Below are 22,896 nucleotides of genomic sequence, written 5' to 3' on the forward strand. Positions count from 1 at the left end.
CCCCTTCATCATTGGATTGCTTCTCCTTTTCGGCTCCCAATGGACATTCCATGTGTGAATTTCTGAGGAAATACATGTTTTCACTTCTCCTGAGAGAACTGCAATTGCTTGGTCGTATGGTAACTCTTTGTTTAATTTTTTAAGAACTGCTTGGAGAACTTTTAAGAAACAGTATTGCTGTCCGGGTCTTAACTATTTTGAGCCTGATGTAATAGGACCTGGTTTCATTTTTTAGAAATTGCTCAAGTGATTGTACTGTGCAACTAGGGGTGGTGACAGATGGTGATCCACTCACTATTCCAGAGTCTTAAACTTTGTTTATTTGATGATGGGAAATTCCTGATGCTTTTGAAGGTATCACCACTTAAGAGTGGACATTTAGGGAATTCCCTGGTGGTCTAATGGCTGGGACTTTGCACTCCCATTGCAGGGGGCCAGGGTTCAATCCCTATTCAGGGAACTAGATCCCACATGCCACAACTAAGACCCTATGCAACCAAATAAATAAAAATAAATATTAAAAAAAAAAAGAGTGGACATTTAGACATGTTTGAAAAGCCACATTTAGATCATGAGTAATCTGACAAACCTGGGTTGACTTTCTAGCATTTTTGCAGAGTAGAGTTTTTTGGGCTCCTGCTTTACCTGTTTCACCATTCTGTTGGTTCCTTATGCCCATTGTGCAACCACGGGATCGGAACAGGGCAGGAGATAATGGCATAGTTATCTAGTAATTGTTTTTAAATTTTGAAGTATAGTAGCTTTACAATGTTGTGTTAATTTCAGCATTGTGATTCAGTATCTTTTCAGATTATATTTCATTATAGGTCATTAGAAGATAATGGGTATATAGTAATTCCTTGTAGCCACAGCCTGTGAGGTAGTTAAAAGGTTTAGAATGGAGGTTGAAAGCAGACTCTAGATGTATGACTGTTTATGTGGGTGGGTGCTAATTCTGGGAGAGCAAGGCCAGAGTATGTAACATAGGAAGATGAACAGAATCTGCTATAATTAGAGCAAGAAAAAAAATGTGAGTGTTTAGCAAGAATTATGGATTTATGAGAAAGCTGTTAATATTATATTCTGATAAGTGGATGATTTATAGAAATTCTGTTTTAATCTAGTTCCAGTGTAAGTTTTTTTTTTTTAATTAAAGAAAAATTGAACTCTTTACTAGTTTTTGTCTATGGTGTTGTAACCCTCTACTGAAGGTAACATCCTGGTATTATTTGGGGAGTGCTTGTTTGAATGCAATGTAAGTAAAAAGTACAATACTATAACTTGTAGATCTTTTGAAATGCTGTATAATACAGGGACCCCCTCCAACATCCCTTCTTTTTTAAAAAGATTTTTATTTTTAAGATTTTTTTTTCTCCATGCTGTGAGGTGTGTGGGATTTAGTTCCCTGACCAGGGATGGAAATGCAGAGTCTCAACCACTGGACTGTCAGCAAAGTCTGAAACCCTCTCCTTTGCCCTTTTTTTTTTTTTTTTAAGAGAAAAGACCTGAAAGGGTTAAGACTGCTCATGAATACTGAGGGGCTTTTCAAGGGATAGGCAGGCAAAACATCATGAGGTGGCTGCTGAACTAAGACCTTAGTTAAAAGCCAGGGTTTAGAGCCAAGACGTTAACAGTGGAGGAGTGGGACAGATGTGTGGAAGCAGCTATTGGGCAATTAAATACTTTTTCTTGACTGACCTTGCTGCTGCTGCTAAGTCGCTTCAGTCGTGTCCGACTCTGTGCAACCCCATAGACAGTAGTCCACCAGGCTCCGCCGTCCCTCGGGTTCTCCAGGCAAGAACACTGGAGTGGGTTGCCATTTCCTTCTCCAGTGCATGGAAGTGAAAAGGGAAAGTGAAGTCGCTCAGTCATGTCCAACTCGTAGCGACCCCATGGACTGCAGCCTACCAGGCTCCTCCATCCATGGGATTTTCCAGGCAAGAGAACTGGAGTGGGGTGCCATTGCCTTCTCCGTGACTGACCTTAGGCAACCGCAAAGAGAAATATAACTATGCCAAATACTTTTTGATGTCCCATAATGTTCAGGGGTTCACCAGCACTCATCTTTTCTGGGGGCAGATTATGTGTACAGAATAGCAGATAACATTGTGTGCCATGCCTGGGTGTAGGGGAGTTAACCTTGTCCACCAACTGCTCGAGGCCTGACCCTGCCCTCAGCAGCTGCGGAGAATAAAAAAGTACCAGCTTGGTCAGCTCCTGGCACGCATGGCGCAAGTAGTTTAGCTGTGTGGAGTTGGGTCTCACACTGGAGTTCCTTGGCACTGTAGCTGCCTTACTCTCCCCTGAGTTGGGATTGTACACTTCCCCTTGCTGGCTGCTTTGGGCCTTCCAAATTTGTTGAGGTCCTTAATATAAATCAGTGTTGTTCTCTGCAGGAATGAAAAGATGAATTTCCTCTGCAGAAAAAAGTTGAGAATAATGTGTATTTTCTTGATAAAAGCAAGAACACATATTGGAAGTTAAGTAAAAATAATAAAACAGATCCGATTAGCAAAACATTACAATAGAGAGCTAAGGAAGCCCCTCTCGGTATCTGAAAGGCTGGGAAATTAGGTGAGATTCGGACCCAGAACCAGATCTTTTGCATCAGAGGTGAGTTATTAAGGTAACACTAACAGTAGTAATGCTGTCTTCAAGATGAGGAAGCTGACTTGGAATGTGTTGTTTATAATTGATACATATGCTTGCAGCATAAAATAGTGGGGAAGAGCACAGACTGTGGAGCCAGATGGCCTGGGTTTGAATCTTGGCTTTACCACTTGAATCTTTGTCTTAGTTTCTTCTTGTCTGTAAAATGGGAGTAGTGTTAGTATGTATTTCAGAGTGTTGTTGGGAAGGTAATGACAATTCTCTATGTATAAAGTACTTCAGCGGTGTCTGGCACATGATGAACAGTTTGCATTTGCTGCTGTTATTATTGTCATAGCTTAATGGTTTCAGGATATTGGGAATGAATGAATGAGTCTGATGCAGATGAAGGACCCCTGACCGACCCAGCCTTGCCAGTCTAAGATAGCTCTGGCATAGCTGGCCTCAGGAGTGAGTGAACAACATCTCTGTGAGCATTCATTCTTTTTTTTTTGGCCTTAACATATGGCCTGTGGGATCTTAGTTCCCTGACCAGGTATCAAACCTGCACTCCCCCCCCACCCCCGGCCCCCCCCGCAGTGGAAGCACAGTCTTAACCCCTGGACTGCCAGGGAAGTTCTTCTGTGAGCGTTCTTGGTGGAGGCTGGCTTCTGTTCTTAGTAGTTGAGCCCTTAGCTGATTACATAATTCATGTTGTGTGGGTGTATTATCTTCTGTTTGGGGGGAAAAAGACATTCATTTTGCTGTTTCTGGAATATAATTTTTTCTTTTTTAAAAATTTTTTCTTGATGCAGTCCGTAGCTGAGATACTCTGTGAACCTCCTGGTTTCAGAGGTATCTTCCAGTGCTGACACTTTGTGACACTGTCTTCAAGGCCTTGGTGCTTTCACCAGCGTCTTCACAGTTCTCAGCATGTTATCAGCAAGTGTTCTGTAACTCTTCAGGATGACCAAATGTACCCTTGTTTTTCTTTTAGGATTTATATGGTTTTTAGATAAATTTTTACCCAGCTATTTTTTTTAATGTCTTTTTTATGTCTAACTTTAGTTACCATCTTCTTATGATGAATTTGTGGTATTGCTTATGTAAACTTTAGTAGAAGTACAGGTGGCTGGCTGTTAACCATTTTGAGTTCATTCTGAAATTCTGGAACACTTGAAAAAGCAGCTGAGATATCTACAAAAGATCCTTGAAAAAAAATAAGTTAAACCATTTTCTAAAAATGACCCATTACAGAGAAAATCTTTGTACTTTAATCAGGTTGGTTTATTCTGTTTTACTTTCTTTATATTGCAAGTAATTTTATTTTATTTATTTTTTTGCAAGTAATTTTAGACCATTCTTGGACTTTAGATAATCTAGGAGCTTTATGTGGTATTTTGCTGGTTTTTAAAGATTTTATTTTATGTGATATTTGCTGATTTTGTTTTTATTCTACAGATGTAGTAGCATTTCTTATCCCTGTTAAAATCTATCACATCTTTAATTTACTTTGAATGAGGTGAAGTAAATATGGTTTTTATTTTATTTTTTTTAAATATGGTTTTTAAAATTTGGTTGTATGGGTTGAAATGACTAGGTGCTTCCTGCCACTTGAGAACCTGAGATATGTATGTTTGTGTTTCTACTGCATTATTTTTAGAATCTCTTGCTCTTGTCTGTTTCTATTCTAAGAATTCTCTTGGAACCTGTCCCATGGTAGTAGTTCTTGGGGGTGGAGAGTGATAGAGGGGATAGAACACAAGTGCAAACTGAATTCCTGTGGTCTGGCAACTGGGTGCTTATTGGAGAAGTACTGTCATTTACTGCACAGCTCTTTTTCCAGAAAAGGAAACAGAATTTCCCCATGTATGCTGAAGATGTTGATTTTTACGTCTGATTTCCATGCCTTACTCATTTTCACAGTTCATTGGTGGTAATTTTTAAGGATGTTGGCAGTGATTTTGGTCACTTAGGCTTTTTACCTTGCTTTAAGAATTCACTGACTCCAGAACCTTTATGTAAAATATAAGAATTTGTTTGTTGAATCATACATCCTGTTAACTTTGCATTTTCTGAGCTCTGTTTTCTTTTCCCAGAGGATTCCATTATATTTAAATATTGTTGTTTGGAAATAACCATTTTTCTCTTTTAATTAAGATTTACTGCTTTAGGATATTCAGAAACTATTGCTACGAAAGACCTTTGGCATAAATATTGCAAATGGTTATTTCCAAACAACAATATTTAAACATAAAGTAAGCAATGTACTTTTCATGTTTTACAAAGCAGTTATTTTGATTTAGCTGTGGAGCAGAAGCCTAATCACCTATTCATTGTTGAATGTGGATTAAGAATTGATGATTGGAATGGAGATAGAAGATGGCGCTAGTGGTGAAGAACCCTTCTGCCTATGAAGAAGATATAAGAGACCGCGGATTCGATTCCTGGGTGGGGAAGATCCCCTGGAGGAGGGCATGGCAACCCACTCCAGTATTCTTGCCTGGAGAATCCCCTGGTCAGAGGAGCCAGCGAGCTACAGTCCATAGGGTCACAGAGAATCGGATACGACTGAAGCGACTTAGCACACACACACATGGAGATAGAAAGTCTTAATGTTTATATATTGAGACAGTGATATTGAGACAGTGAATTAGTAAATTTTTTATAGTTTGAAACTTAAGGAGCTTATGGTTAATCTGATTGACAAGTGAGAATTTGGATATATTACATCAAAACGTTTGGTTATAATAGCAAGGCTATTAAGACTAAAAGTCTTTTGTAAATAAAAAAAACTCAGTCTTAATCCAGTTTAGTCTATTTCTGTACCTGCAGATTTTCATCACCAGATGGCACTGCTGTAAGAAGAAAGTTTCATTTTGTTATATTTAATGTACCTAGTTTATTTTCATAAATAGAGGCACTGAGGGATAAATAGTTAAAGATAAGTGAGAAAAGGATCACATTATTCAATTAAAAAATTAACTTCTGAAATCTTTGGATAAACAAAAGATTTTTTTAAAAAGGTTTTACCCTTGGAATACCCACCCAGACAGGCAAATTTTGGTTGAATGCTTAACTTTAGATATTTAGCATAGAATTATAGAGTGAAGAATTATCGGGTATTAATGCTCAAAGTGATTTTAGAAATAAGTAATCTCTTTACTTCAGAAATACTGTATGTTTCACATTTGTATGGTGCCTGAGAGTTAAAAGTGTTTGTATGTATGTTTTCATAGCTGAGAACACTAAACTCAGAGAAAACTCTTTAAGATAATCATGACATAACAACCTTGTTTATATAATATAACCAAAAGAATAAACCCAAACCAACAAAATCTTCAAATTGTTTAACTCAAAAAAGGATGCAAAGTGTGTTATTTGTACTGACAGTGAGAGATTCAAATAGAGGAAAAAGTTTTAAACCATGATGGACACATGAGATGTTCTCATTAATTGGTTGTTTGCTATTACAGTGTATGCAAAAGAGTTCAGTAACATGCCTGTAGCCTTAAGCTTTCCAGTTGACAGAGGACCTATTAAGAAATCAATAAATGATGTTAGGACACCTAGTTCAGTACAAAGCTTGTGAAACCTTTTTTATTTATTTATTTTTTTTTGTGAAACCTTTTTTAGCTAAAATCGTTTTCAGGGACATAATTTTCCTTGTGATGCCTGAAATGGTATCCTGAGTTATGATGTCTCCTCTCATTAAATTTAAGATACACAGGTCCAAAAGATAACTAGAAATGCTTGTTTAATGCCATTTCATTAACCTGAGATGTGTAAGATTTATAAATAGGGGTACATTGTTTCACGGCATGGGAGTGCTTGCTTTGTGGTCTCCATAACTGATTGTTTTGGAAAACAGTTCAATTTATGTATTGTTCTCTTTTGGAATCATTGATTCTGTTATGATTTGGTCTTTCTTAGGTTATTCTCAGTTTTTATAGTTGGGATATACGTGTACATATAGCTGACTCACTTTGTTGTACAGCATAAACTAATACAACATTGTAGAGCAATTATACACCAATAAAAAAAAGATACCAGCTTCTATCACATGTCATTTCAACACATTTGTCAAATGTCTCTTCTGTTGACACCTACAGAGTAGTAAAGGGAGCAAAACAAAATGAGTTTCTGGTCTTGTTTATGATTTAAGTCTGGGAAGGCAAGTTAAATATAGAAGAAATAGAGAATTTATAAGCTGAAATATGAATTGCATGTATATATTTCAGAGTTCAGAGGAAAGCCAGTAGATAAAAGGCATTAGGAAATAAAATCCTAGAAATCTGTCGGCTGTTTCGGAATATTTTAAATGGACTTTGATAGAAACTTAAGGACAGTTTAGGTTATCTGCTGTAAACTTCTGGTCAACTCTTGCTGGTTTTCATATTGGATAGTTTTCTATTGCTTCTTGTTTCGTAGTATTTCTTTCTTTTTTCTTGGCTGTACTGTTTTGTGAGATCTTAGTTCGCCTACCAGGGATTGAACCTAGGCCCTCAGAGTCCTAACCATGGGACTGCTGGGGCGTTTCTCATAGTATTCCTTCCTTCCCTGCTTTCTTTTTAGTTGAAATATAGTTGATTTACAATGTTAGTTTCTGGTGTACAGTAAAGTGATTCAGTTTTACATATATATATATGCTTAATATTTTTTCATTATGGTTTATTACAGGATATTGAATATAGTTCCCTGTGTTGTACAGTAGGACCTTGTTGTTTATCCATCTCAGTATTTAATAAAATCCAAATACTACTTGTCAGATGTATGTTGATAAAAAATTTCCCAGATTATGGCTTGTATTTTCACAGGACCAGCTGCCTTTTTATGAACGAAGTTTTTAATTTTAGTTATTAATCTTTGGGACTTCCCTGGTGGTTCAGTGGCTAGGACTCCACGTTTGCACTGCACAGGGCATGGGTTTGATCCCTGGCTGGGGAACTAAGATCCTATATGCCACATGGTGAGGCCAAAAAAAGAAGTTATTAATCTTTGCAATTTTAACACCTTTTGACTCTTAAGAAAATAATTACTGTCATGAGGTAGAAGTTCCTGTATATGGGGTTAAAAAAATTAGCCTTATTTTATTCTGAAACCAATAATTTTGCTTTTTGTGTGTTCGAGTACCTGTAAAGTAACTTATAATGTATGGTTTAGGAAAAGACATTTTAAAAACTATACTCAAACAGTTCTTTCAGCCTCTTTGAAAGTCCCTCTTTTCCTGACCACATGCATCTCATCTTGTTGGAAACCATATTTCTGGGCTTTCTCTTCTGATCCATTTCATGGATTGTCTGTCCCTGTACCAGTTGTCTACTGTGGTAAACACTGTAGCATGTAATCCCTGACATCTACATGGTCAGTCTTGTGCCTTGTTTTAAGAAGCATCTTAGCTGTTGACTGTTTGTTCCCTGTGTTATTTTAGAATCACCTTGTCAGGTTTGAGAACAAAACCCTTGTTAGACTTCTGTTGGGAATTCAGTTGAATCTAGTTGAGGAAGAATGATCACTTTTACTGAGTGAACCTTTTAAGATGGGTGTTAGAGCACTTTTTTTCAAGGACCAGATAGTAAATATTTTCTGCTTTGCCTGTGTTATAACTTTTCAGTACTGCCATTGTAGTGCGAAAGCAGCCATAGACAACTTATTTAGAAGTTTTTTTGTTAGCTGGTATTTAGGTGTAATGAATTTTTGTATGTTTATTTTTATTTTGTATCTAAAATTTTGCTGAACTTATTAATTATAATAATGTATTTGAAGATTCTTTATATTTTTTATTAAAATTTACAGTGTTTCAGGTGTTTGCACTTTTTTTTGGAAACTGTGGTTTTTTTTAGTTTTTAAATTTATTTTTGGCTGTGCTGGGTCATCATTGCTGCACCTGGGTTTTCTCTAGTTCTGGTGAGTGGGGGCTGCTTTCTAGTTGCTGTGCGCGGGTTTCTCTCTCGGTGTGGAACAAGGACTCTAGGGTGAGTGCACTCAATAGCTGTGGCTCACTGTCTCCAGTGCACTGGACTCAGCAGTTGTGGCACACAGGCCTCGTTGCAGCATGGCACGGGGGATGTAACTGGACGAGTGAGTGAACGCGTGTTCACTGTTGAATCTCCGGGGAAGTTCTTGACCAAAAGAATACTAAGGAAATTGTTTCCAACTGGATATTCTTGTTTTACTACCACCTTTTTGTAGAAATGCTTTGTCACTAAAATGGATTCTTAAAAACTTTTAACATGTTCCCTCAGCATGAAATAATATGACCATTCTACATTATTTTGCCATATATATTGCCACTCGCCATTTTCAGCTTTTTATTTAATTTGGTAAAGCTTTTTATTTTTTTTAAAATTTTTATTTATTTATTTATTTATTTATTAGACACACAGCATGTGGGATCCTAGTTCCCCAATCGGGGATCGAACCTGTGCTCCCTCCATTGGGAGCTCAGAGTCTTAACCACTGGACCACCAGGGAATCCCTGGTAAAGCTTTTTATGTGTAGTTATTGGAATTGGATTTGTTTTGCTGTTTTCTCTCTTTTTGATATTTATTTGCTTATTTGGCTGGGTTGGGTCTTGTGGTATGTGGGATCTTTGGTTGTGGTGCACAGACTCTAATTGCAGTGCTAGGGCTTAGTTGCCCTGCAGCAAATGGAATCTTCCCAGACCAGGGATCAAACCTTGGCAGCAGAGAGAGAACTCTGGCTTTTTAAAAGAGGACCTTGAGAAGGCTGATAATGAGTTTCTAGGCTTCCCTGAGTGGACGGATATGATTCAGTCTAAACAAGATAGGTTGGATTAGGCGGTAGGTTGGATCAGTTAGGGTATTGTAGTATTCTTTTGCTTCTTCATCTCATTCATTGAATCATCTTTTAAGTGGCAGACACTGTTAAATCTCAGTTTAAATTTTCAATCTAGTAGGCTCAACATTAAAAATTTAATATCAAGTACATTATTCTCCAGGGAGTATTTTATTTTTATTTTTTAAAATTGAAGACTAGTTGATTTAAAATACTGTGTTTGTTTCAGGTGTATGGCAAAGTTATTCAGTTATATATAAATTTTTCCAGGTGATATTCCATTACAGGTTATTATAACATGTTGAATATAGTTCCCTGTACTGTACAGTAAATCCTTGTTGCTTAACTATTTTAATTACAGTGATGTGTCTGTTAATTTCAGATTCCTAGTTTATCTTCCCCCAGCTTCCCACTTGGTAACTGTAAGTTTCTGTGTCTGTTTCTGTTTTGTAAAGAGGTTCATTTTTTTTTTAAAATTATACATGCAGGTGATGTTGTCTTTGTCTTTGGCCTCTTCACTCAGTATGATCTCTATGTTACTACAAGTGGCAATATTTCATTTTTTTTTTTTCATGGCTGGGTAATGTTCCATTGAAGTACACAATTTTCTATGTGCCGCATTTAGGACAGTTGATTCAAGCAGATATTTGTAGGCCATAGATGATTAGTCTGTTTCCAGTTCATGCTCTTTAAGTGTGGTTCAGAGGGGAAGATGCATGTGTCTTCCAGTTAATTATACTCACCTGAAACAGCAGACTTTTTAAAAAAATTTTAATCTTAATATAGAATCTTTATTTATTTTTGGCCATGCTGGGTCTTCGTTGCTATGCTTGGGCTTTCTGCAGTTGCGGCAGGCAGGGTCTGCTCTCCAGTTGCAGAGCATGGGCTTCTCGTTGCAGTGGCTTCTCTTGTAGATCATGAGCTGTAGGAGCTTGGGCTTCAGTAGTTGAGGCTTGGCAGGCGCAGTTGGTTGTGGCGCTTAGTTGTCTTAAAGCATGTGGGATCCTCCCAGACCAGGGATCCAACCAACCACTGGACCATCAGGGAAGTCCTACAGCAGACTATTTTAACACTACAATTAGTTGATTGGGTTTATACCATCTCAGCAGATCTTGAAAACAATGTTTCTTCAAAAGAACATAGGTAGTATGTTGATTAAATCCCATGTATAAGTTTATTGAGGGTCAGCATTTTCTCTTAATAGTTTCTTTGGGAACAAGCAGGTACCTTTTGTTCTTAAGGAAGCATAGAGCCTGTTAAAACAGTGTGTAAATTATAGGATTTTGTTTAATGACCGAATTAGCAGTTACAGTCTTCATTTTGCCTGGAAAGAAATACCCTTAAGCTTTAAATACATTTTAGAGCTCTACTAAATTCTTAGAGCAGGGTTTTTAGCCTGGGCATCCATCAGCATTGAGCAGGTGGAGTGGGTTGTTCCTGGATGGGTTTTGACGGGAGAGGGAGGGGAGATGAGATGTAATTCTCCTGAAGTTTCAGGCAGAAATTTCTGTGGATATGCCTTTTTCTGAGGGGAGGGGCCATAGTTTTTAGCAGTTTGTCTAAGTGCTTAATGGCCCAAAAGATTGAGTCACCATATTATATTAGAATGAAACACATGTTTAATGACCGACATGAAAGTGTTATTTTTACCTTTAATGAGGTTGTGAATTTGGCATCTGAGATTTTAATAAACTGGAGAGAGAATATTCTTTAGGAAGGGATGTTTTGAAGTATGTATTGAAGCTTAAAGTATATGAGAAAGGCACCAGAGTTAGCAGTTCTTCACCTAGTGACATCATGTATGACTTAAGTGGACTCTTTCTTGTTTGAAATTCAAGTTCTTTTTGTTTTGTGGGATGTTTCAGCAAAGGATCTATTCATCTTAACTCACTTCTACTTTAATTACTGAGTTGAATTGTGATCCTGAATTTTTGACATTCTAGTTACTTTCATGGTAACATGTGGATTAGTACCATTGAACGTTTAAGATTTCTGCTTTCAGTAGAGGTCATCAGTATCATTTTTTCATTCTTTTTTATTACTTCTTTTCACTTCCTCTCGTATTTGACTTAGTAGCGGTTAAAACCTTTGCCATTTTCTTACGTTCTTCCACCCCCCACTCATCTATTATGCATACTTTGCAGGTGTTTTGTCTCTTTTAGTAAAAAAGTAAAGATTGATAAAACCAACTCTGTTGACTATCTCTCCTAATCTTTGAAAAATTTAGCTGCTGTCGCACCCGCCGTTTTATTCATTCTGTTGGCCTGAGAAGAGGGCACCCTCTTCTTGTCCAAGGGAGTCTTTTTCCTTTATTGCTATTTCAGATTAATGCCTCTCAGTTATCTCCTCTTTGGCTTATAGATAGGCCTCTTTTATCCAGTAACTATGTATTAAATGATTAAGCACACATCCCGTGTTAAGCCCTGGAGGAACAGAAGTGACAGGGTGGGTGTCCTCACTGTGTTCACAGTGCTTACAGTGTGTTAGAGTTGCTCAGTGTACCTCATCCTCACAAAATTCTCCTTTGTTCTGTATCTCCTTCTGGTTACTACTACTTGCAAGTATGATTAGTTAGTTTACTGTCCCTCTCCCTCATTCACCTTGGCATTTTCCACTCCACTTTTTCCAGGGTTTCTAAGCTCTGTTGGCAGTGGTCACCAATGACCTTCTAGTTGCAGAGTTCCAGTGGACCTTCGATTCACGCAGTGATTTTTAAAATTCTTGAAAATATTAAAGGGTTTACTTTGTTATTTTAAATGTTCGTGTTGTTTGCTATTTTTTAGCAAATAACTTTGCTATTTTTCTGAGCATATATGACTGTCAGGAAAAGTTAGGGAGATGGTGCTAAAGTGAAGTCGCTCAGTCATGTCCGATTCTTTGCGACCCCATGGACTATAGCCTACCAGGCTCCTCCATCCATGGGATTTTCCAGGCGAGAATACTGGAGTGGGTTGCCATTTCCTTCTAAGGTGGGCTGCAAATTATGGTATCTCTAGTAACAGGTCTTGTGTGTTGGAGACGGCAGTGCCTACAGTTGGGTGTTGTGTAGCTTATTTACATAAATAAGAGTTCTGTCTCCTTCATCCTTGATGTTGGGATATTGTTTTGCTAGTGTAGGATATGAAGACAAGAGTTACTCACTGGTTTGATTTCTAGGCTCTGTACCAGGAAGTAAGCAATTGGGGCTCACTGTGTTGCATCTCATTGGTCTGTAGAACCTTTTCAAGTTTTATTTCTGATTCTTAAAATGGGGATTATGCCAAATTCTATAGAGTGTTGAGGATTACAGTGAGTAATTTTTTTTTTTTTACAGTGAGTAATTTAAATTTAGCTTGTTCAGGATGTAATAAATTTAAAAAGTTGCTGTCACTGTATAAACATTACAGTTGAGCCATATTACCTTTTATGGGGAACAGTAATTGGTTTTTTCCCCCTCACTGTTGTTTATGTGTACCCACCACTGATTATACTTTATCATATATACAAATTAACTTCTTAAGATGGTCAAAACCATTTTCTTGGAAGCATCTCTTTGGTATCCCTCTATTTTCCTGCTCTGATTAGATTTGATTTGATTTCTCTATAGGCTTCCTATAGTCAAGATGTCATCTTGATAATTTTTCACTGTCATCTGAGGGAGTCACCTCTCCTGTCTCCTGTGTTAGACCTCCTTATTATCCCCCAGTTTTTGGCAGTCACTGATCTGCTTTCTTTAATTTTGTCTTTTCTAAGATGTCATAAAAATGGAATAACACAGTATGCAGCTTTTTAAACCTGGCCGCTTTCATTTAGTATTATGTATTTGAGATTCATTCATGTTCAACACTCGGTTCCTTTTTATTGCTAATTAATGGCTGTATGGATATGCTACGTGTACTCACTCTTTGAAGCACATTTGGCATATTTCCAGTTTGGGGGGACTGTGAATAAAGGTGCTGTGACTTCTCAGATTATTTTGAGAAAAGTGGCCTGTGGCCATCCCGAGCTACAAGGCAGGCTGAGAAATTGAATATTTAGCTTTTCACCCTCTTTTCAAGAGGACTGCGAGAGAAAAAATATGTTGTAAAGGGATTTTGGTAGGTAATTAATGGTGTCAGTTGCAAATGGCCTTTTCTTGGTATGCTGTTTCAGGGGTTTTGTTTGTTCCAGGAGCTTCCTGAGTTTGAGGTCCACAACCTGTTTCTGTCTTTACATAGATTGGAATCTTTGCTGAGTTTAGGATTCTAGATTGGAAATTATGCTCTTAAGACACTGTTGCACTGTTTTTTAAATTGGGATAAAGTATACAGAATTTACCATTTTAACCGTTTTTTTAAGTGTACTTTTGTACACTTTATGTTAAGTACATTCACATGGTATTGTGGCCATCCATCTTCAGAACTTTTTACATTTCTTCCTCAATGAAAGTTCCATACCCATTAAACAATAACTCCCCATTTCCCCAAGCTCCCAACCTCTGGTAACTATTAATCAGCTTTGCCTATGAATTGGACTACTCCAAGTAACTCATATAAGTAGAGTCATAGGATATTTGTCCTTTTATGGCTGGCTAATTTTGCTTAGCATAATGTCCTCAAGGTTCATTCATGTTTGTTGGATGTGTCAGAAATTCCTCCTTTTTAGGGCTGAATAATACTCCACTGTATGTTTATACTCCTTATGCGCTTAACCTTTTATCTGTAGATAGAAACCTGGGTTGCTTCCACTTCTGAGCTGTTGTTAGCTGTTTTAAGCTATGAACATGGGTGTACAAATATCTCTTTGAAACCCTGCTTTTAGTTTCTTTGGTTTATACCCAGAAGTGGAATTATTGAATGGGATGGTAGTTCTACTTTATAGGAACACGATACTGTTTTCCATAGTGGCTGCACCATTTTATATTCTTACCAGTGATATTCAGGATTCCAATTTTTCTGCATTCTCTCTAAAACTTATATTCTATTAAATTTTTTTTTTTATCATAGTAGCCATGTTATTCAGTGTGAAGTGGTGTTTTGTTACTGTAATTGTGTTTTGATGGCGTATTGAATTATGTGCCTGGCACTTAGTTGCTATTGAGTAAGTGTTGAGTAAATAAAGGAAAAATTACAGTTGTTTTTGTCTCTTTGGAAGATTTGTTATTTATAAGTGGTTTTTGCCTTAAGGTATAGCTTGCTCCTAGACATCACATTTTGAATTAGATTATTGGCAGTAAAGTCTCCTCTGGACATATTGTTGCTTTTGGGTTCAGATACCCAAAAGCAGAAATGGAAAGAGGCAGCTAAAACTACATATATTAATTAGTAACTATATACACTTGTCCCTTGGCATCTTGCACAGGATTGGTTCTAGGACCTCCCTCAGATGCCAGAATTTTGTGGATGCTTATCTCCCTTATAGAAATGGCATAATTGGGACTTCTCTGGTGGTCTAGTGGTTGACTGTGCTTTCACTGCAGAGGACATGGGTTTAATCCCTGGTCAGGGAACTAAGATTCCCCCATGCCAAAAAAAATAAAGGCAAATAATATTTCTTGACTATAACCTACACGCATCCTGCTGTATACTTTAAGTCATTTCTGGATTACTTATAATACCTAGTACAGTGTAAATGCTATGTAAATAGTGGCCATAGTGTGGCAAACTTGAAGTTTTGCTTTTTGGAACTTCCTGAAAAAAAAATGTTTTTCTCGTATTTTCTATTTGTGGTTGGTTGAATCTGTGGATGCAGAGGGCCAACTATATAGTAGTAAACTAATTGCTGGTTAAAATTGAGATATTTTATATTTTTGTTTAGAATTGCTATAATTACCATTGACAAGTGTTTGCTGTGGGTTTGTTGTATATGGCCTTTACTGTGTTGAGGTATGTTCCTTCTTCGCCTACCTTCTAGGGAGTTTTTATCTTAAACAAGTGTTGAATTTTGTAAAAAGCTTCCTCTGAATCTATTGAGATGATCATATAGCTTTTATCTTTCAATTTGTTAATATGGTGTATCACATTGATTTGTTATGTTGAATCCTTGCATCCCTGGGATAAAGCCCACTTGATCATGATGTATGACCTTTTTAATGTGTTGTATTCTGTTTGCTAGAATTTTGTTGAGGATTTTTGCATCTATGTTCATCAGTGATATTGGCCTGTAATTTTCTTTTTTGTGGCATCTTTGTCTGGGTTTTAGTATCAGAGTGATGGAGGCTTCATGGAATGAGTTTGGGAGTTTTCCTCCTTCAATTTTCTGGAAGAATTTGAGCAGAATAGGTGTTAGCTGTTCTCTAAACTTTTGATAGAATTCACCTATGAAGCCATTGGCCCTGGGTTTTTGTTTGTTGGAAGATTTTGTATTACAGTTTTGATTTCTGTGCTTGTGATTTGTTTATTCATATTTTCTATTTCTTCCTGGTTCAGTTTTGAAAGATTATACTTTTCGAAGAATTTGTCTAATGAGATGAACCTGGAGCCTATTACATACAGTGAAATAAGTCAGAAAGAAAAACATATATGTATATTAATGCATATATATATGGAATCTAGAAAGGTGATACTGGTGTTCCTGTTTGCAGGGCAGCAGTGGAGATGCAGACATAGAGAACAGACTTACAGATGTGGGGGAGGGGGGAGGGGAGGAGAGGGAGGAGAGGATGGGATGAATGGAGAGCGGAGCATGGAAACGTATACACTATCATATGTAAAATAGATAGCCGGTAGGAATTTGCTGTATGACTCAGGGAGCTCAAGTCAGTGTTTTATAACAACCTAGAGGTGAGATTGGATAGGAGGTGGGAGGGAGTTTCAAGAGGGAGGGCACCTGTGTATACCTATGGCCGATTCATGTTGATGCATGGCAGAAACCAACACAATACTGTAAATCAGTTATCCCCCAATTAAAAATAAATTAATTTTAAAAATTGCTATAATTGTAAACCGTAGCCATTTAGACTGCCTTAGTAAAATTGGCTTAAAAGCTACCAGGGGAATCTAAAATCCTTAGTGGGTAGTTTCTTGAGAATTTCCTTTCTAGAGAATCTTTGCTTTATCTCATATTTCTTCCATATCCCTGAATTTTATCCTTGCTGTTTTTTGTAATCTGGAAGTTTTCCTTACCATGTCTGATTTCTTGCAGATTTTCTATTTTGTGCATACGTTATTTTGTATATACTGTATATGATGACTTCGGTGAGCAGTGACCGGTCCAGAGGTGCTAGGGAAAAACCACAGATTTCAGCGACACAGGGAACACAACTACAGAAACAAGTGGTACAGGTAAGTTTTTGTGGAACTCTTGTTTTCTTTATTTAAAATTACAGAAATTAAGGGGCATATATGCTTTAATGTTCTCCTTTGTAGGAAATCCAGGATTTTGAAACCTGTTTTTAAAAAGATAGTTTAGGGATTTCTCTGGTGGTCCAGTGGTTAAGAATCCATTGCCAAAGCAGGGAACACAGAAGTCACCACAATGAACAGCCTGCCCACCACCACTAGACAGTAGCCCCCACTTGCCACAACTAGAGAAAACCTTCACACAACAACCAAGACTGAGTGCAGCCAAAAATATTTTTTTTTAAGAAAAAGATATATTGAATTTTTTAAACAAGTAAATAGTCTATAATAGGAAAGAAGAAGTACAGATTCAGGTAAAGTTGTTCCTTAACTATTTAATCCTGAACTTTTTCCTGCTACTTATTAGCACCTAGGCTGTCTCCTTTTTGTTATTAACCTAGGTGTGTCCCTGGGATGTAATACGAAAGTCTCAAGTATATGGAAAACAATACTCTGAAGTAGAGAGAAATCTGAATTACAAGAGATTTTTATTTTTATTTTTTATTTTATTTTATTTTTTTTTTGAAAAGTTAAAAATTCCTTAATTTTTTATTCCTGGTACCACTACCACAATTTACAGGGCAATATACCTGATGTAATGAAAAGAAAAAGAAAAAGACAAAGCTACAACAGATAAAAGACCTCAGGAATGTACATCTAATTGACACTACATTGCATTAATCAATAGCTGCACTTTTTGCAAACTGTGGCTATGACAGTCCTGAACAAGAAGGGTTTCCTGTTCAAGCTGCAGTAACTTTTCTGACTATGGATCATCGTTCCTCCTGTGGCAGATTTTTACAGTTCCTCTAACGCATTTGGGACGACTGTCTCAAAGTAACCTGCAGCTTTCCTGACAACTCCTCGCTCTCTCTCCTGCTAAGAACTGTAGCCCTTTTCTTCTGAGTTTTTAGAACCTTCTGCTACCATATCCACCACTTCCACCACCAGATCCATAACCACCACCATAGGGACTGCCCGAGCTTCTTCCACCAAAACTACCCCCTTTCATGGGTCCATAATTGGATTGCTGTTGTCCACTATAATTTCCAAAATCATTATAGTTTCCACCACCACCATAGTTACCTCCAAAATTTCCTCCTTCATTGTAACCATCATATCCTCCACCATCACCACCATATCCACCACCTTGGTTTCCATATCCTGGTCCACCACCACCGTAACCTCTACTACTATAACAAGGACCACCGCCATAGTTGCCACCATCACCTCCAAATCCATTGTATCCACCATCACCTCCTCCATAACTCCCTCGGCTGCCACCACCTCCACCACCATAGCCTCCTCTTCCACCAAAGTTTCCACCACGACCCATGAAGTTGCCAGATCCACCTCCACAACCTCTTTGTGATCCAGCAGATTGCATCTCTTGTTTAGAAAGGGCCTTTTTCACTTCACAGTTATGCCCATTAATAGTGTGGTATTTCTGAACAACAATTTTATCAACTGCATCATGATCATCAAAAGTTACAAAAGCAAATCCTCTCTTTTTCCCACTCTGCCTGTCTTCCATAACTTCTATGGTTTCAATCTTGCCATACTTTTCAAAGTAGTCTCTCAAATTATATTCTTCTGTATCTTCTTTAATACCACCAACAAAAATTTTCTTCACTGTTAGATGGGCACCAGGCTTTACAGAATCCTCTCTAGAAACAGCTCTCTGGCTCCACTACATGCCCATCAACCTTGTGTGCTCGTGCACACATTGCTACATCCACTTCTTCAACACAAGAGTAAGTCATAAAGCCAAAGCCCCTGGACCGTTTCGTTTGGGGGTCTCTCATCACCACACAATCTGTAAGTGTGCCCCGTTTCTCAAAATGTTCTCTTAAGCTGTCATCTGTAGTTTCAAAGCTCAGACCACCGATAAACAGCTTTCTCAACTGCTCTGATTCTTTGGGATCATGACCCTCCATTTTGAGACCGGACTCACCTCTTCCAACTCGAGTTCAATATGGGACCGAGAGCTACAAGAGATTTTTTAAATGCTGTCTTTTCTGGGACTTTGTGGGTGGTTTAGGAGTTGGGACTCCATGCTTCCACTGCACAGGCACAAGTATGATACCTGGTTGGGGAGCTGAGATCCCACATGATGTGCAGTGTGGCAAAAAAAAAAAAAAAATGAGTTGCTGGGAATGGAAACTGTCTCCATCTCCCACCCAAATAAAATTTTTGGAAAGCCGCCCATTGAGCTTTGAGAAGGATTTCTAGACCCTTAGATTTCTGATTTCCAGAGAATCAAAGTCTACAGGATGGAGGAAGGAGGACCGCCAAGTATTGTCTCTACTAGTTTTTCCATTGGCCCTTTAGGGGTGGCTCATTTTGTAGAAGAAAAAAGCTGCCCACTGAACTTGGAGAAGAATTCCTAGACACTTAGATTTATGACTTTCCTTGTAAAAAAACGTTTGGTGAGAATTTCTCAAAACAGTATTAGTAAAATCATTAACCCTATTCCGGAAAGTGTTTCTTAAGGGAGCAACCTGAAATTGGGGGTGGAATGTGTGTCTCTCATTCCAGAAGATACTTCCTGCCCAATCTAAATGTCTAATGCAGAGATGTACTGAGACACCCTATTGAGGCAGCAGGGTGTAAGACCATGAGCTCTTTTGAATCTGAGTAAACCTGGATTTGGGACCTAAGTTTGCCACTTTACCATTGAGATATTATTTAAGTCTCTTTGAACCTCAGTTTAAAAGAAAAATTGCTTGGAGAGTTAGAGAAACATTTTGAGAGTAGTACATATAATTTCTGAATATCCTTCTTCTAGATTGCTCCCAGGTTTTAACATTTTCGCCATGTTTGCTAATTTATCCTGTTCTCTCTCCTTCTACAAAGAAGAGACCACACAACTTTTCCTTCAAACTTTTTGAGAATGAATTGCAGATATGGTGCATCTCTTCCCCTAAATATTGCAGTATGTAAAAAAAAATGAGGATCTTATGTAGTCACAAAACAATGATCAAAAATCAGAAAATCAACTCATCTAATGTAACCTATACATTGTATTCACATTTCCCCAATTGTCCCAATAATGTCCTTTTTAGCTAATTAAGTCCTTGATCATACATTGTATTTAGGTGTCAGTTCTCTTTAATCTTTCTTTTTTGAAATATCATTTATTTGGCTGCTATTGGTCTTAGTTGTGGCACGTGGGATCTAGTTCCTTGACCAGGGCGTAGACCCAGCCGCCTGCATTGGGAGCATGGAGTCTTAGTCATTGGACCACCAGGGAAGTCCCTCTTTAGTCTCTTTTAATGTAGGACTTCCTCTGTTTCATGACACTGATGTATTTGAAGAATATATGCCATTTATTTTAAAGAATGTCTCCCAGTTTTAGTTTGTCTGATATTTTTTCATGATTAGAGGGAGTTTATGCATTTTTGGTAGAAGTACCACAGAAATGATGATCTTTACTTAAAGCATCATATATGATGTATAGAACATAGGTTTGTCTTATAAACTGGTAATTTTGTCACTTGATTATCTAGTATCATGTGAGGAGATAGAAAAACACTCTAGTTTTAAAAAACATAAAATGGAGTGTGATAATGTTAAGCTTAAGAAGTTATTTTATGAGGAAAAATGGGCTTATTTGGGAATAGTAGAGAATTGCAATTCAGAATAAGCAAGCCATCGCAGAAACCATAGGCATCTCAGAAACAGAGGAACCTTATTTTATAGAGAAAAATGAGGAAGTTGGGAGGGGTTATTTTGAACAAAAGTCCATTAGAGAAAAGTGAGGTACAGGGTAGTAAGGGTTTCTCAGTAACTGAGATGCTGAAACAGTTGGTTTCTTGTGGGGATGCAGTGTACATCTTTTCCCATTGGGGTCTCCCTGCAATGTTAGTTTTTCCTAATTGACCTCTAGTGGTACTGCCTGAGAGTTCCCCCTTCTGGTCTCCTGATTCCATTTTAGTGAATTTTCCCTTTATTAATTTCACAATGTTTACTTTACAGAATGCTTGGGAGGAATTAGAGATTATTTAAGTTCTATTCAGGAAGTGGTAGCTTTTACTCTTATTGTATATTCTGCATATGTTATGAAGTGATTATAATAATATTTGAAATTTTAGTGAAAAAGGCCTGGTTACTGAAAGAACCCAGTATTTTGCTTATAACCCAACTGTTAAAACATTTAAGCAAAAGAATAGTTCTTAATTGTTGTTCAGTTGCTAAGTCATGCCCGACCCTTTACAACCCTATGTACTGCAGCACACCAGGCCTCCTTGTCCCTCACTATCTCCCAGAGTTTGCTCAAGTTCATGCCCATTGAATCGGTGATGGCATCCAACCTTCTCATCTTCTGTTGCCCTCTTCTCCTTTTGCCTTCAGTCTTTCCCAGTATCAGGGTCTTTTCCAATGAATCAGCTGTTTGCATTAGGTTACCAAAGTATTGGAACTTCAGCATCAGTCCTTCCAATGAGTATTCAGGGTTGATTTCCTTTAGGATTGACTGGTTTTATCTTGCTGACCAAGGGATTCTCAAGAGTCTCTCCAGCACCACAGTTTGAAAGCGTTAATTCTTTGATGTTCATTCTTCTTTATGGTCCGACTCTCACATTTGTACATGACTACTGGAAAGATCATAGCTTTGAATATACAGACCTTTGTCAGCAAAGTGATATCTTTGCTTTATGCTGTCTAGGTTAGTCATAACTTTCCTTCCAAGAAGTAAACATCTTCTCAATAATTAATTATAGTGGAAACAGTGGCTGAGTTTATTTTTTGGGGCTCCAAAATCACTGCAGATGGTGATTGCAGCCATGAAATTAAAAGATGCTTACTCCTTGGAAGGAAAGTTATGACCAACCTAGACAGCATATTAAAAAGCAGAGACATTACTTTGTCAGCAAGGGTCTGTCTAGTCAAGGCTGTGGTTTTTCCAGTGGTCATGTATGGATGTGACAGTTGGACTACAAAGAAAGCTGAGCACTGAAAAATTGATGTTTTTGAACTGTGGTTTTGGAGAAGACTCTTGAGAGTCCCTTGGACTGTAAGGAGATTCAGCCAGTCCATTCTAAAAGAGATGAGTCCTGGGTGTTCATTGGAAGGACTGATGCTGAAGCTGAAACTCCAATACTTTGGCCACTTCATGTGAAGAGTCGACTCATTGGAAAAGACCCTGATGCTGGGAGGGGCTGGGGGCAGGAGGAGAAGGGGATGACAGAGGATGAGATGGCTGGATGGCATCTCCGACTTAATGGACATGAGTTTGAGTAAACTCTGGGTGTTGATGATAGACAGGGAGGCCTGGCGTGCTGCGGTTCATGGGGTCGCAAAGAGTTGGGCACCACTGAGCAACTGAACTGAACTGAACAATACTTATCTTTAGATGGTAGGCATAAGGTGATTTATAAAAGAAAATCTGACTTCATTGAATTTTCCAAATCTGCTAGGTGACAGATTCAGCCCAAACCATTTGACTCCACTAGAAAAGCTATGAATACATTGTTCATTGTGAAAGTAGCTTTAGCTCATTATGAGCCAAGTGAATGGAAGAGAGATCCAGAGGAAGAGAGTTAGTAATGCTGTTTTTCTTGGCAAGACTTTTATTTTTCCACTCAACAGTTGTATGGTGGATGTCACTAATGTTTGTTGTAGGGGAGGGTATGTAACCTTGTTAACTTACCCCTTGATTCTGCTTTTTTCCTCTGATTTCAGAAGCTGAACAAATCTATTGACACATTCTAGAGCTCAGCCTGGCAACTTTCCTATCATACTCTTAATTTGGTGCTTTGGTTATTGAATATTTAAAGTAATTTTCTCTTGACTAGGGTAGTCAGCAAAGGAAAAGAATATTTTAGGTTCTGATTTAAAGTGCTTTATATTCCATCAATATGCTATGCTAGTGTTGCAATACTGTACTCCTATTAAGTGCATCAGCTGTGTTGTGTCTAGATGGTCTATAATCTCTTAGGAATAAAATGATGATATCACTGAAGAGAAATACAAAGAATATTTCAGTCATAGTATTTAAGCTGAAAAAGCTGAGTCTGAATAAGTTAGTGATTAGTATTTACCTTACATATGGTACTGAAGAATGATTTTATGGTTAGAAGTGTGTGAGTGCAAAAGTATCAAAATGAAAATAAGGAAATATATAGAAGCCCTAGACTATTGCCTGCAGCAAAATGCTGTTGGCAGTAACTTTTCTGCTTAGTCTTTAGTGAAAGTTCGTCAACTTGAGTGT

At 37.8% G+C, this 22,896-nt stretch overlaps 1 protein-coding gene and 1 pseudogene across 9 annotated transcripts in view; one reads left to right on the forward strand and one right to left on the reverse strand.

The window, feature by feature from the left end:
* The window catches only part of UBAP2 (ubiquitin associated protein 2), a 110,574-nt gene that overhangs the window by 15,289 nt on the left and 72,389 nt on the right, over positions 1-22,896 (forward strand). For 7 of the 9 annotated variants that reach the window (XM_020872881.2, XM_020872883.2, XM_020872882.2 and 4 more), the window contains exon 2: positions 16,489-16,628. The exons of 1 other annotated variant lie outside the window; for it this stretch is intronic. In XM_020872881.2, coding sequence (XP_020728540.1) covers positions 16,530-16,628 — 99 coding nt within the window. In that variant the 5' untranslated portion in view covers positions 16,489-16,529. Of the gene's footprint in view, positions 1-4,436; positions 4,459-16,488; positions 16,629-22,896 lie in introns of those variants that run through there. One more of the 9 variants, XM_020872885.2, reaches the window with a different exon arrangement.
* On the reverse strand, positions 17,216-18,648 carry LOC110124371 (heterogeneous nuclear ribonucleoprotein A3-like; annotated as a pseudogene).

The sequence above is a fragment of the Odocoileus virginianus genome, chromosome 31, assembly GCF_023699985.2.
Source record: "Odocoileus virginianus isolate 20LAN1187 ecotype Illinois chromosome 31, Ovbor_1.2, whole genome shotgun sequence".
NCBI lineage: Eukaryota > Metazoa > Chordata > Mammalia > Artiodactyla > Cervidae > Odocoileus > Odocoileus virginianus.